Source organism: Pleurodeles waltl, chromosome 4_2 (genome assembly GCF_031143425.1).
Source record: "Pleurodeles waltl isolate 20211129_DDA chromosome 4_2, aPleWal1.hap1.20221129, whole genome shotgun sequence".
Taxonomy (NCBI): Eukaryota; Metazoa; Chordata; class Amphibia; order Caudata; family Salamandridae; genus Pleurodeles; species Pleurodeles waltl.
This window is the reverse complement of record NC_090443.1, coordinates 742,029,619-742,045,346: the sequence shown is the minus strand read 5'-3', so window position 1 is coordinate 742,045,346 and position 15,728 is coordinate 742,029,619. Positions and strand designations below refer to the sequence as shown.

General features: G+C 45.2%; 1 protein-coding gene across 5 annotated transcripts in view; it reads left to right on the top strand.

Annotated features, from left to right (window-relative positions):
• The window catches only part of BCAR3 (BCAR3 adaptor protein, NSP family member), a 167,645-nt gene that overhangs the window by 113,845 nt on the left and 38,072 nt on the right, over positions 1–15,728 (top strand). For all 5 annotated transcript variants that reach the window (XM_069232382.1, XM_069232383.1, XM_069232386.1 and 2 more), the window contains 3 exons: positions 5,173–5,304; positions 8,022–8,464; positions 14,914–15,014. In XM_069232382.1, the coding sequence (XP_069088483.1) occupies positions 5,173–5,304; positions 8,022–8,464; positions 14,914–15,014 (676 nt within the window). The remainder of the gene's footprint in view (positions 1–5,172; positions 5,305–8,021; positions 8,465–14,913; positions 15,015–15,728) is intronic.

Genomic DNA, 15,728 nt, shown 5'->3' with positions numbered 1-15,728 from the left:
TAACAATGTTGGCAAGAGGGTCATGTAGGCATTGAACAAAGTGGGGCTGAGGGATGAACCTTGGGGTACGCCGCAAATGATGCTCTTGGGTGCGGAGGTGAAGTTGAGTAGTCGGACGCTCTGAGTGCATCCTGTCAGGAAAGAAGCGATCCATTTGAGGGCGTAGTTTTGTACCCGATGCTGTGGAGTCTGTTGATGAGGCTGTGGTGGGAGATGGTGCCGAACGGGACTGAGAAGAATCAGGGCGGCAGTTTGCGTGCGGTTGAGGAGTGCTCTGATGTCAGTGGTGACGATGAGTGCAGTTTTGGTGCTCTGGTTGGAACAAAAACCTTATTGGGAGGAGTCAGTAGGCTGTTTTCTTCCAGGTAGTTGGTGGGCTGTGGATCGATCACCTTCTCGAGTACTTTGGCCAGGTAGGGGGGTAGAGAGATGGGTCAAAAATTCTTGAGTTTGTTGGGGTTGGCAGAGGTTTTTTTTTCAGTAGGAGTTTGACTTCTGTGTGTTTCCATTTGCCTGGAAAAACTGCTGAGGTGATGAAGGTGTTGAGGACTCTGGTGAGTTTCATGCTGATGAGGTTGGCTCTGAGGTAGAACAGGTGGTGGGGGCATGGATCGGTGGGTGCCCCAGAGTTAATACTAAATATCACTCGGAATACTGGTGGTATAATGTCTACCTACGGCAGATTACCCGGCAGGTCGTGCTTGGGGCACAATCTCTGTATTCTCCTTGTGACAGCAACACAACTCAGACATAGATGCAATGCACTGCTTAAATACACTGTAGGTGCACTTCACCCAAGACTGGCGTGCAGAATGGATACGAGAAGGGGTTTAAGCTACCAACAAAAGCATGCAGTGTTTGCACGGCGAAGTTGAAGGGAGCATTGGGCACTGCGCATAATGAAAGAAAGTCAGTGTAGCCACAAAGAACCAAATTTATATCATCTATTAATTTCTCACTGTGTGAATCTTCCAATCCAAATATCAACATACAAGGTCAGCATTGTCTTCCCATTGAATAGGATTTCACGGTTCTCGTGATAATCCTTTAGCAAGCATTGGCAAAGCCAATAGGTCTCGCTTATCTGAAGGCTATTGGCTTTGCCAATGTCTCTAAGCCATGTTGTACAGAAGTGTGGCTGTGGATCGTGGCTAGATGTGACGTTGGGAAAAAAGCGCTGACCGCACCACAAACTGCAGGAGGGATGAAGCCACACAGGCAGGGCCTGGGTGGGAGGGTAAGAAGCAAAATGGGGCAACAAACTTGATTTTGGTAGCCACAAAAGATGATTCATAGCTTAATCGAACCAGATCAGTATGAAAGTCTAAGTAGTTTCTTTGCTGCGAGGAAGAAGACCAGCTGAGTATGGCACTATGTTACAACGATGTGTGACAAGGGGTAGCGAAAACAAAACAATAAACAGAGCTGACATTGCTCATGTTTAAATTATAGTTACAAGTAAAGTGTCCATTTATTTAACACTTGCCACAAGCCGAATTATCTCTTAGCATTTCAGCAACTATAAGTGAGGATGAAAGGTGTAGACTGCCCCTACCAGGTTGAACTTGGCACCTACATGTTCCACCGTGCACTGCATAATTTGTAAATAAAAACGTGCCGGTGCTCAAAGCCCTCTTAAACACGCGGCTGCTGCAATTAAATGTGGGAACAAGGAATACTCAGGCAGTGTAATCCTGAAGCCATCTCAGGCCTCTTCAGTCCTTTTACAGCCACTCCCTGCCCCTCCAGCTCACTCTTGCAGCTTTCTCCCTTTGTGACGCTTTTTCGTTTTCCGCTTCCTCCATCTTGTTCATGTGTCTTTTGCTCGCAGTAAATGCTTGAGGCAGAAAAATATGTGCCAGCCCTCAAAAATACATGCCGGTGCTCTGCACTGGAAACAAGCACAAATTGAGCACTGCCACCGTGAAGTCTCCGGAAGAGCGCACAGTCGACTGATCTAGCTCACCAGCAGGCTGGGCTATAGAAGCAATAGATTGTGAGAGAAAGTGGAGGGTGAATAACGCTTCAGCCTCTCTGGGGGTTATCGTGAATATTGTAACCCAACTTGCTCCGGAGCTTTCCTGGCAACACCTCAAATCAGTATCCCTGTAGCCTTCATTACGGACATCATACAGCAGCTAGAGTTGCCAGCGTAAAAAGCATAGAGAATCCACTCATTAATTAATTTGCATTTTTAATAGGCATTCCGTAACACTCACACACATGGTCTGAAGGCCCCGCCGGTCTGGATCCCAGAAGCGGTCTCTTTTGTTTTGTGAGGCTTGGCGGCCAGCACAACACACAACTGTTTGGGTGGTTTGCGCTAGAGGCTGAACCTTGGTTTCCACTACTTCAGAAAAAAAACACGGAAACGGTACCTTTTTGTGAGAACCCTTCTGGTTGGTCGTGAAGAGCAGTGAGCCCCACACGCATATAATGGATGCTTGGCTGGCTCACGAGACTAAACTGCAATCTATTCTTCTTAGCGCTTTAAAGCGCTAGCAGTGAAGCGGCACAAGTGCTAATTAAAATCACGAATAAATCTGAATAAGTTAACATTTCAAGAGTATTGCCCCAGTGGCAGCATACCCCCTACATCCCCATGCCTCCCTGTTCACACGGCCATCCAGCAATGAAATAGAATAACTGTTGTTCAGATACCGCTTCCCTTCCATGGCTTTGCGACTCTATAGCACTGCAAACAAAAAAAAGCAGTAAAGAGGGAGTAACGGGAGTAGGAAGAAATAGTACCGCGATCATGTCGAGAGCAGCAGAGGGGCACACATTAACTTGAATCAATCTGTGCTTGGTCCCTGTTCCACAGCAAGCATCGGACGCAGTGTTTCGGCTGGACTAGCCAATTAGAGACTCCTTCTCTGATTGTGTTCGTTTTAACTCACCGAGGAAGTAAACAAGGCCTCACCATAGATAGTCCTAGGTTTTAATCTCGGCTGATCCTATCCCCATGGTTAGTACTTAATGACTTAAAATATAGAAACCTTCAGTGCTTGGGACAGGAGATTTACGCTCAGAAGACACTCATGTTAAATATCGGAAGTGGATCAGTGACATATCACATATGAGCATGGCTTAATTATATATGTTTACAGTGTTCGGCCAAACTAGGCTAATTGACCGTGCCAGGCCTCAATACATTTTTATTGTTGCCAAAAAATTGAGTGGATCAAGGGATCCACAGCCACTGACCACTATTTTGTAATTAGTGGTTACATTCCTTGGTAGATATTTCCAAATGTTAGCACTGAAAACATTTGTTCTTGTTACAGGATATGTACCTGTGCCACAGATCTCATTAAGTTGCTAGAGGTATCCAAACAGGTGATTTCCGAAAAGATCTAGGGTCGGATTCATGAAAACAGGAGAAATGCAGACTGAGATCTCCAGCTCCACCTGGAAGTATTTTTTTTAATTTTTGTTTCACAAACATTCCAAGGGATACACCTGGAAAGCTGCAGAGGTCATGTGACTTTCCCTGTGCGATCCTGTTTCCTCTGTATGGAGTGCTCCAGAGTGGGGAACTTCGACCATGAGGGAACAGGATCCCTTGTGCAAAAGCACATTTAAATATTTTCACTGTCTTTGGGGAAAATATTTTTGCCCATGAAGAAAGCCCATCTCGTACAATTCCTGTCAATCTGTTGTGACCCCCCCACCCCACCTCTTTGCACTTGAAAAGTGATTTATCCCGGCCATGTGTTGAAGTACATTTCCAACTCTTTCCAGAGTACAAAGGGGATGGATGGGAGTTTGGGATGCCCATAGACGTGCATGTTTGTGGGTTTTCCCAAACCTCCAGGCTAAACCGTACCTTTGAATGCCTTCTTTCCCATCTCTTGGGTGGGGTTTACGGGTGTAGAGATCGCTACACTCCTCAGAGCACCAAACCTATAAACGGGTTTATGCTGCCAGGAACCCGTTTGTGAATTTCTGGCAAGTGTAAAAATGTAAAATGGGTCCTAAGCATATGTTTGACTGAATTTACCTTTGTGAATAAGTCTTTTACTAGATATACACTCAAGTTGTAGGTCATAAAGATCTTGATACATTTCTGCTTCTGGACAAGAAAGACTTTTAATAAATCCATCAGATATTTGACGGCCTGACACTATTGCGCACATTTTTGGGAAAAGCAGAAAACAACTGGTCTTAATACATACTGGTTATTGCTTTTGCATTATATATGAATGTGTACTGCATATATTCACATTATTTGAGTACACAATTACAGTTCGAGTTCCATGACTTTTTGCAAAGTTAAGCGCTGTGATTAATACCCCCTGCACTGTGCAATGTTGGATAGATTCCAGAGTACTGTAGGTGAGAGTAATCTTTTCAGAACTGTTCATTTTAACTTAAAACGCTAACAAAGCTGTTTATAGAAATATGTGTCCAATGCCCATGCTGAAGAATTCTCAAAAGCTCATACAGGTGGCTAGGTTTTTATAAAGTATATTTAAGGACAGAACAGAAGGGCTAACAAATATAGACCGAAGGAAGATGCAGAGAGTCCGCCGGTCAGTAGGTGATATATTAATAGAGAAAATCGGGAACAAGCCACCGGTCTGGGAAAGGTGGTGCTTTGAACGGGCAGGTACAGGCGGGTATGCGGTACCTGCACCCTTTGAAAGGGAGAGTACCGGCACTTCTCGGCGTTGCTGCAATACTTTTAATGGAACTTTCTGACACTTCTCAGAAGCTAACAGATACTCTGGGATAGTCAGTGCTCAATTGGCCGGAACTGAGAACCCACGCTATTTCAGTTTGAAAGAAAGTGTAATTGCGCTTCTGTACTTCCATTTCAAGCACCTGGGCAGCGAGTACCTGCACGTTTAAATCTCCTTGGCAAGCTGGGACTGCCGACAGTGGCGTAGTGTTGCCCGTGAGGCTAATGTGCCTGATATGCGGTTACTGAATGGTGTCGCTGCGAGCCCACCTGTGGCTTCCTGGGTGCAGTGGCGCGGCGCGGCCAGGGGGTGTCGCCGTCCCCGCGCTGCACCGGGGCCGGCGGGAGGCGGGACACCCGCGGGAGTCACCGCGCGGCCACGTGACAGACGGTGAGAGCTCCTGTCAGCGGCGCGCGCGCTCAGGCAGGTGAGGCCGAGGCATGGTCGGCATTTGTTAACCCTGCGCTTTTCTTTTTTTTTTCTGTAGTTTTCCCGGGAGAGGTACATCATGGATGGAGGGACCCCCGAGAAGCTGAGGAAAGAGCTGGAGGAGGAGCTGAAGCTGAGCAGCGACGACCTGCGGAGCCACGCCTGGTACCACGGACGCATCCCCCGACAGGTACGCCCCTTACCGCCCCTGACCCAGAGCCTCCGGAGGCACTCTGCCCCTAGGGGTCCCCCCTCTCCCTGTCACTTCTTGCAATGAGGCATACAGCAGCAAAGAAGCGGGCGTCATTCATGTGTAATATGTGTTTAACACGTATGATACAGAATGGAACAGTGGACCTAGTGCTTCGGATATTTAGTGAAAGAATGGCTGTCTTGTTGGAGCCTGATAAAGCAGAGTCATTTAGGCTAGCATTGGCGCGACAAAATAAGTCTGTTTTTTATTTATCCAGAGAACACATTTCTCGGTGTTCTCAGAGTTAGTTGCCTGCTGTCAGGTGACTTATGCAATATTGTGCCGTTCATACTTTTCATCTTGCATCATGTTGCATTGTGGCACTTGAAGTCCTGAATCTGTTCTTCATAAAACATGTTTTGTACCACGATGGCAAATATCTGAGTTCTGCGATTTTACATTTTACGTTATCTTTCATGCCTTAAATAGAGATTTTTACTTGAAAACTATAAAACGACAACAACCATAAATAAATACTCTTGCCACTTGTTGATATGTTTATTTTTGTCTATAAGCAACAATTTATCAGCTGTGCAAACTTAACTAATGTATGACAGATTTGAATTTAAACTAGGAAAAGAACGTATGCATTGATGAAGGGGGAAGTTTAAAAGAAAGTGTGAAATCTTGCATATGATTTAAACTAGGGCCTCGGATGAGCATGTGGTGGGCACCGGCGCTCATTGTTTAGGTCACCAAACATTCCCCCAGATGAAGAGAGAAGAATGCAGGCATAGGAGAAAGAAAGACGATAGAATTAGGAAATGAATGACAAATGGAAAAAGCAGATATAAAAAAGAGTCAACAAGTCTGCGGTGAAGCGGCAGGGAGTGCTAAGTGGTGTTAGAAGGAGCCGTGAGGTGGAATAAAGACTGGGAAAACTTGGTATTCTTCCACACCGGCTTTCGGTAGAGTCGGTGGCAGCCTCTTGCACAAAACTCTGAGTCCTTGCACTTAAAAAATAAATAAATAAAAACTAGGCACTAGAATAGACCTGGGTCTGCTGCGAAATAACGGTGCATAGGATGGAAGGCCCACCTGCCAAGGAATGCTGAGAGCTGTTGGTTTCTTGCCTCAGAGCGGGGGAGGTGGGGAATATTCATTGTAAAAGCACAAACAGAAACTTTGATACTTGAGAGTAAGCCGAAGGGCACCTTTTCTCCTCCCCCTCTGACTAAGAGGGCAGTTCCAGCGAGAGAAGGTTTGTAGCTCATTGGCACAGTTTAGGCGCTGCTGTGAAAAGGCCACTGAGTCAGAGTTCAGTGACTTCGTGCAGATCCAGCAATCACCTGAGCAAGAGAACATTTCATGGCTAAGCTCCCCGGGGCGTTCTAATGACGCGAGCACCCTTCACGCAACCGGCTCCAGGCAGCTTTTAATCTTTATGTCAGCTGGCAGAGTTATTGTGCAGAGCAAGCCTCGCAGAAACCGTCCACGGGAGGCCACGATTATGGAAAGCTACTAGACGATCAGCCCAGTGGAGGCAGTGCCCTGCTCAGGACTGGAAGCTATGGCCTGCTGATGTTATTGCTCTCTGTCTTTCCAGGTCTGGCTGGTTAGCACTGATTTCTTGACCTATTGTTACAAATTCCTTAAAATATTCTTAGCGTGGACTTCGACTTCACCTACCAAGTAGTGATTTGTCTTTTCTTTCATGCCAGCAACCAGTGACAACAAAGTTAACACATAACATCATATTCTGCTCAATATGACGTCATGTGGAATGTTCCGTTTCTGGGGAGTATCGTTCCCAAGAACCCGCTCTTTGCCCTCCTGCGAATAGATTGTGTACTTGTAGCTCCCTGTAGAACTCTGAAGATTTCAATCTTGCTAGGCCTGCTAATCAAACAACATCTAGGCAGCAGCGAGAGGGATAGTTTGAAGGTGCGACAAATGTAAACACCACAGATAAGTCTCATGGAGTGCAAAAAAAGTCTCTTCAATGACTGGAGTTTGCGTGACAGGGATTCTGACGTCCAACTATCCCCTAAAGAAAAAATGCTTATAATTTTGTCCAGTCTTCCTGAAATGTCTATAATTTATCAAGCACTCTCTTAAGCGGATACAAGTTTTAGAAATGGGCAGAGTACATTATCTAAATGGGGTAACAATGCTTCTCTGTCCTGCAGCACTAGTGTGAGGATTTTCAAAGGTGCAGGTAAAATGGCATTTTGGTGATGAGATGCTCCCTTTCTCCTATTAACAATCTTATTGTTGAGGCCACTTGGCACCCTGATATAGCCTACTGTGGTGGCAACTTAAGGCAGCTGCCTAGAGTACCCTTAATGTAGCGCCAGCCTATCTCCTCTAGTCATCAAGAAAGTAATTTCACACCTTGACTTAAATACTGACACAATCTTATACTTTAGGAAGTAAAAGAGAAAAAAAACATTGATATGTATCCTGCTTTGTTAGTGCTGTAAACATATCATGCTTTCCGCTTAGATGTAATGTACAGTGGTGGCCTGCCTGAAAAGTCAGCAATCTAACCTCGGGATAGACGGCCGCAAGATAAGTGAAATAATGTTGCGTTTATTTTCGTTTCCCTGCCATGCTTAATCCTAGTGTTTCCCATACGTGACAGAATATGCCAAAATGAGTGCTTATGGACGCATTTCACTTTCCCGGTGTGTGACAAATACATTTTCTTGCAGGTGTCGGAGAACTTGCTGCAGAGGGATGGCGATTTCTTGATCCGGGACTCGCTCTCCAGCCCTGGAAACTTTGTCCTCACCTGTCAGTGGAAGAACACCCCCCAACATTTTAAAATCAATAAAGTGGTCGTCAGATTGAACGAGGCCTACTCCCGGATCCAGTACCAGTTTGAAAGGGAGAGCTTTGACAATGTTCCAGCCCTAGTGCGGTTCTACGTGGGAAACCGGAAGTCCGTATCTGAGCAGAGTGGAGCGATCATCTTCCAGCCAATCAACAGGACTGTTCCACTCAGGTGCACGGAGGAGAAGTATGGCGTGTCTCCTGTCAGACACAGAGAGTGCAATGTCCCTGATGGGAAGACAGAGACTCCTAAAAGACTAAGCCTCAATATTTGCAAAGTACCATCCCCTGAACATACATTATTGAGAGGAAATCTGCTAAGGTAATAAGTTTTATATTATTATCTGCTTTGTCTGTAAAAACTAACTTTTAACTAAGAGTCCTCAATGTACCTACTGAAAGTAGACAACAAATAATGAAGTATATTAAGAATGCTCTCACACAATCCGACCCATTCTCTTCGAAATTTAATTTAATTCTAATTTAATACACTGTACTCTACGTAGTCTTTGTGACGGAGGATGTATCAATATTTATCCTACTCAAATGGTAGACATGTTCCAAATGGAAAAAAGAACACAAAATTTGATTATGCTTCTATTCACCTCCTAATACCCATAGGAAAGGGTGCTCATTCTGTTGTATACACGCCTTGCTTTGTACTGTAGAACACACTTGTGAAGTTTGCGTTTTTCGACAAATCCATAATTTCTGAAAGTCTGCCTGTAATACACCTAACAAAACAAGTTACACTTACCTTTGCAACAATTCTATTCTTTTGCCTTAGGGAGAACGTATGCTCTGAGGTCCTGAGTACGTTTATGGTAGAGAACAGCTCTGGCAAATTCCTTTGAGAGTGATGTCAACATGACTAGAAGATGTTGAGAGTTTCTTGAAATTCCTACATACAAGAAAGGAAGGACACTTTTGAAAGGGAGTTTATCTCAGACTCTGGTTCTACTGGTTCAGTAATAAAGATAGGAGACCTAGCTTTCTTGCATTTTACTTGAAAGTAGTGTACATTAACAGGCCTGTTGCGCAACGTTTACTTACATTTGGTCACTGTCCCTAAATCAAGACACTCTTCAGCTGTTGCAGAAATGTGACCGTGCCCCAATGTAGCAGACTTGCATCATACAGCTATGTCAGTGCCTGAATTTATCAAACCTGGTGGCAGTAGATATTTTTATATGGCACTAAGGATAGGAATAATCTGGCATCATTACCGGTTCTGAAGGTGTATGGTTGCACCTTTCCCTTGTTCATAAAAGTTAAAAATGTACGTTTGTTTCTAAAATGATGTGTTCTTCAGAGCCCAGGTGGGATTGGCGGTTGGCCGGTGCTCCTATCAGTTTAACAATCTAAATCCCATGCATTATTTGTTGTTTTCATCTGACTGGGCTTTGCTGGTGCGAGCAGTAGTCAACCCTCAGTCAGCTCTTGAATATTGTACCCGTCTGCCTGCAGGACCTCAAGCTTTTTAGGACCACATATTGTATCGAGTGAAGAACACCTCAGTCTGATTCATTTCTGATCTGGGCAGGAAAAGACACATCTTACAGGCTAGAAGCTGCCGTCTTTGAATTTGAGTTGGGGATTGAAATCGGTACAAGCTCGACTGTTTAATGATCATATGTATCAGCAATGTGGCTCACATCTACAGAGCCAGCAAAATCGCACTGCAGAATCAAGCCCTGGACCTAAGAAGTCATGAAAAACAACTTTTGTGCAGCTCCCAATTAAAATTTGAAATAAGAGGAGGTGGAACTTTCTCTGCTCTAGGTTCGTCCGTAGGGAACTCATTGACATATGACCCAAGGTTGAATTTTGTTTTATTTTTAAACTGGGGAATGTATACGCATAGGCTTGCCTACATCCAAGGCTGTGAAGGGCTAACATTTCTTTTCCACATAACTACCTCCACCACTTGGAGAACTACAGGTGCAACAGAAGTGCTGAGGATTAGCAGAGCAGCTTCATTCCTCCAGAAAACCCACGGATCGTCGAGCCACATGCCACAGTAAGGAGCAGGTCTTGGGTGGAGTTGAAGGACTTCTAATTATACACCAGTCTGTTGTATCGCCAGTCATCTGCAACACCCTGATAGTTACTTCATCCTGCCAGTACAAATATTCGCCCCGCCCAGAATGCCAATGCTGTGCCGCAGGTATCACCAGCCATTCGGCAAGCATGACTACCTGGCAAAAGACCTCCTCCAAAAGCACGTCTTCTTACCTTTCAGAGACAAGAAAAAACAAATGCTGTCTGAACCCGGCCCCTTAAGTGCATATGAGTCACTCGTTTATACATACATCAGATGACGCCACCATCCCCAGAGTCCGTGCATCCAGGGGGCAGCTTTTGTTACACGCTTTATCAGTCTGAAGTTTCATTCGCATGATGTTGAAAGCGCACTAATGAGAATGTTCCAGTCTGTGTTCTTGTTAATTATGCATAAATCTTCTTTTGATCCTTTCACTGTTTACAGGAACCTTTAGATCCATGAGCAAACAGTATTTGAGCCATTTTAACTTTTCTACCAATAGTAATCGCATTTATACTCCTATGTTTGCAAGGGTACCTGCCATCAGATTCTCTATTGTGGTAGTCTTTGCCAAATTATGCACTATGGGCAGTAGGCATTCAAAGCAGCTGCAAAACTCTTTTGCACACAATATTCAACATTATTTGGCATGCTTGTATTAACTTGGTGCAAAATGTGCAGCCGAATCTTAGTACACAAGCTATTTGCCTTCTTGTGTGTTTTTCACCCTCTAATACTGACCAGATGTATGTGACCTTGATAATACCAACAAAGGTACACAAATCAAAGTTATCATGCAGTGTGTTTATGTATAGGACTTAATACCAGAAGTTAACTTGTCTCTAACAACTCCTAGTGTTTGCAAAGAGTTTAACTGGGGCATAGGTGGATCAATCGAGTTGTTCAGATTCACAAAACACGAACAGGTGGGCACAGCTGAAATAGAACTCCAAAGTTCTAGTTCTGCACCCAGTAACTTAACCAGTAGGCCTGCAATCCTGCCTCGCAACGTTTGCTTTTCTCAGTTGCAAAATGTGTTGAATGGCACTCCCTTCCATTTTTTTAATTCTTGGATGTATCCTTGCTTTTAAAACTAATGAGAAAGAGTGGCTATTTTGATCGATACTTCTAATTGCACTTTAGAATATCCCCCAGGCGCCAAGCTGGATCCCGAAATGTTTTGTAGCAGTGCTACTGTGCACTGCTAGGTGGCATCGAACAACTCTTCTCTGACTCCATACCGCCCAGGAAGTGATGGCACAGAGTGGCATATACGTGTAACCCCTGCATGCTGATGGCAGTTCCTTTATTTCACTTCCACGAAGGGGGCTCCAAAGCAGTGCCCCAACTTTGCCAATTTTCCGATGACTCTATAAACGTTTCCAGAGTGTGCTAGACTAGTGTCCCCACTGAAAACTACATGATTCAATCCTTGTCCCACCTGTAAGAAGCAGATGTCAGAAATGGGCCCACACAAGATGTGCCTTTGGTGCCTGGGCTCAGGACATGCCTCAAAGTCAGGTGATAAGTGCACCCTCATGCACCCAAAGGTGACTCAAGATCTTTGCAAAGTTCTATGTCGCTAAACCTGAGAACCTGTGGCATTCATGTAGATACTGCTCCAAGTGCCAGTCCTGGGGCTATTCCTGTGGTTATTCCACTTCTTGCTCGAAGTCCTCCATTAAATTGAAGTCTAAGTCCAAACAGAAGCATAAAAATAGCAAAGTGGGACTGTACCCCCTGCTGCCACTCTGATGCCAAAGACACAACGGCATAAAGATGTCACTCACTCTCCATTGAGGTCATCAGCGAAGAAGTTGATCCCTCAGTTGACCCAGGTGCACCCCCAAGATACCCAGGCCATCACAGCAGATTGTGGTCTTCAGAGAGGGCAGCCTCCAAATTTTCAGTGTGCTTCCAGCTCCCTCTGGCGTGCTTTCGGGCCCCCTCGGAACTGCAGGGCGCTGCAGTTAGGTTGCCATAGGTGGGAACTTTCCCAGCGCCATCTGTTGCCTCGGATCTGTTAATGAGTCTATACTGACTCCTGTACAGACTTCAGATTCAGGCCCTGAGAACCAGTCCAGGTCCCACTGCCCCAATGCCACTAGTTGCCAGTGGGTGAACCGGTGCCGACACCCGTCAGATCCTGAACCAACCTTGGGTGGCGCTCAACCGCTGTCCTGCTATGAGATTACAAAAGTACAACCTATTGTCATAGACTCTGATTCTGCGCCTCTAATGTGCCTCAGCTGTCAGCAGAAGCTCCATTCTCTTTTTGGCTCGGATTCTGACCCTGTGCCAGATTAGGGTGGAGCACAAGATACCTATAATGATGAAAGCAGTGAAGATAGCTTACTCCCTCCTAGTACAATGATGATGCTCTATACCTTGATTTAGAAAATGGAATTGGGCCTAATTCCGGAGACAGAGCTTGACATGAGCCATCAATGGAAGAACGCACTGTGTTTGCAGTGATGATTCGGATGGCAGCTGAAGTACTAGAATTACAGTTGCTCTTCATTGAGACAAAGAAAAATGTTTTGACAGAAATCTTATAGCTAAGGCGAGCAGTATCTGAGGCCTTGCTCCCATGTAATGATGCCCTTACTGATACTCCTATGGCTCAAAACCATGTTGTTGCCCACCGGTTCACAGGCAGGTGGCCAGGCATCATATGCTGACGCCTGGTGGCCCAGATTTTCTCACCAAGCACTCCATTCCAGACAGCCTTATTGTGGAGCTCTCAACCAGTAAGACAAATCCTAACACATTTCCAACCAATCCTCCGGACAGAGAATACAAAAGCTTAACACCTTTGGCAAATGTATGTTTTCCTTTGCCAGCTTGGCACTGCGACCCATAAACACAAGTCTGTCGGTTGATCCGATACGCACGTGCTCTTTGGGACACGTCCAGCAAGATATTGCTGGCAGTCCCGGAGGGCCTTGGGGCACAGGACGAACCATTCACTTGGGAAGTAATGTTCACAGTCAGTGCCACCGCCCCCACTGAATTGTAGGTGTCACTTGCACAACTGATGGATTATGTCGCTCGTAGTGGATGGGTAGAGACTGTTTAACCCCTGCATTCATTTCCTTGGTGACTTCGAAGTAGTTTGTCAGAAAACAGTGATTTTGCAGCTTTCCAGGCCGCCCGGCCCAGCGGTGCATCATTATCACTGGCATTGAGGTGGTGCAGGTCACAAGGCCCCTTCAGTGCCAGTGTTATGTGCTGGCATCTGCTTCCCACTATAGTGCTGGGACTCTTCCCCTTTCATGGATAAAACAAAGTCACAGTAGTGAGGAGGTTCATGTATTTCTTTTGAAGCATTTGTGTGGCACTCTCCACCATCTGACAATAGTTTCATAGTACTGAAGGGGGTGTGGTTGTGAAGAGTGAGTGTTAGAGATGCAGGGCAAATATTTAGGTGGGATTCAGACAAGAGCATATCTGATACATGTGGTTGGTTCGTGCATCTGGAAGTCCATGGTAAACTGGGCCACCTGTGCAGGAGTTTGAATCAACGCACGGTGTTTTGAAATGCCTTTTCTTAAAACGTGTATCGAAATTTACTTTAATACGGCCTGTCAGACAACTTGGTTTCCCCCTCATCATTTGTCGTACTGTTGATTTTTTAAGGAAACGTTGCCATTCAATGTATTTAGTTCCTTCTTTCTGGTTCTAAAAGACACGCTTTGCATATTTCAGTAAACCCATCTGTCCATATTTAATCACTTGCTGTCCCTTCCGTCATGGTCAGCCGGGCTCTCTTCGTCCGCACCGTTGGTTTCCCGCCCACAATCGCCAAGAGGAAAGATTGGCGGAGGAAAACAGCAACGAAAATATTGTGTGTGCTCAATGCAAATATTCCCTCAGAGCCGAGAAACAAGCCTGTCTTATCGCCTCATCCGCGCCAGATGCGCCCTGGTTCGGGCAGCGGACACCGACTCTCCACTGTTGACCCAGCAACTCACTGCGGGTTGTTGACACTGTAAACAAATTTCGAAAACATTATACATCCGGCAAGCAGTGTGTTTGTGTAGGATATATTTTAAGCCAAGGTCTAAAAATGCAGATTTTTTTGACGACGTCTGTCAGAAATGTATTAAAGAGTGTTTCGAAAACACTTCAATTTGGGCAAAATAATTAAAGATAGGGATTTGTTGTGGTTTACGCCCCCCTGTGGACATTTCAGTGCAACCTCCATAAAAGGTTTTACATCGTCCAGTTGCTGGCAAATACGGTTTTGACAGTTCAGTTTGCTGCTACGTAAAAAAAAAAAATCCAGTTGATTCCTTTTGCATCTTGGAACCTGTCATTAGCAGTTTCGTATTTTTATTTAGCCTTCAGGGTGTTGGTGCTTTTACCAGAGGACATGTTTTCATATTTGTAGAATTCTCTTCTTGTACAGCAAGTTTGGCCACCAGACTTACTGAACAAATGGTACTGGAGGGAATGCGGTGGGGGGGGGGCTGTCCTAAAACGGCAGCGAAACTAAAACCAGTAAAAAAGTATTTGTGACTGATTATTTGGTATTTCCAACGGGGTTTGGTTAACGTGCCTGCTTTCTTGTGCTGTGGTTTCGGTGCTCAAGGAATGTGAATGAGTATCTGCAAGAGTCTTTCCTTTTTTAGGGTCATTTACGAACTTCAAGCTTTCATTGCAAATTATGTATTCATCTGATTGCGCCTCTCTCATTTTGTCTTTCCCATCCTTTGAATCCGTAGAAATAAAGAGAAGAGCGGCAGTCAGCCGGCTTGCCTGGACCACGTCCAAGAGAAGAGACGGCCCCTGAAGGCGCATCAGTCGGAGAGCTACCTCTCAATAGGTGTGTGCCCAGAAGTCGTAGCCCTCAGTAAGCAGGCGCCTGCCACACAGGCCTCTTACGTCCACTGCCAGCTCTCGGCGCGCACGTCACCCTCTGCCTGCCAGTGATAGGACCACAAACCAGGCGCCACTCCTTCTTCAGTCAACGTGCTGGAGCTCCCGGTGCTGACACGACACGGCTCTCCTTAGAGACCCGACGTGTCTGCAGATAATACTGTTGTAAAGTAACATATCCTGAATTTGTCCCTTTAGAGACAGTTACTTTGTCAAAAACATTTGAAAGCACGTTTCCGTGTAGGTTTTCCGGTGTCTGTTCGTGAAAGCTGTTCTTTCTCTGAAAAGGCCACCCCACCCACTGTTTTGCTGTTATGACTGAATAGAGACTATTGTGCTCACTTTAATCTTGGGATGTGTAGTAACTGGTCCATTATGAGAGTTTCTGTTTGCATCTGGTATTACGTTGCTTGGACAATGTCTCCCACCAATCTGAGCTTAATGAAACACAATCTAAGGGCCAGATGTGTCAAAAGAGTTTTACCCATTTTGTGTCTATGGGAAAATGTGGTCATACATATGGTCCCAGATGATTGGAGAACCCTTTTCGGTGTGTATCACGTCTGTGTCATTCTTGAAAAGAAATGCAATGGAAGTAAAACTTGACCCACTTTCTGCCCTAGAGTGACCTTTTCATTGTAGAGAGTTTGATGGCGCTGTT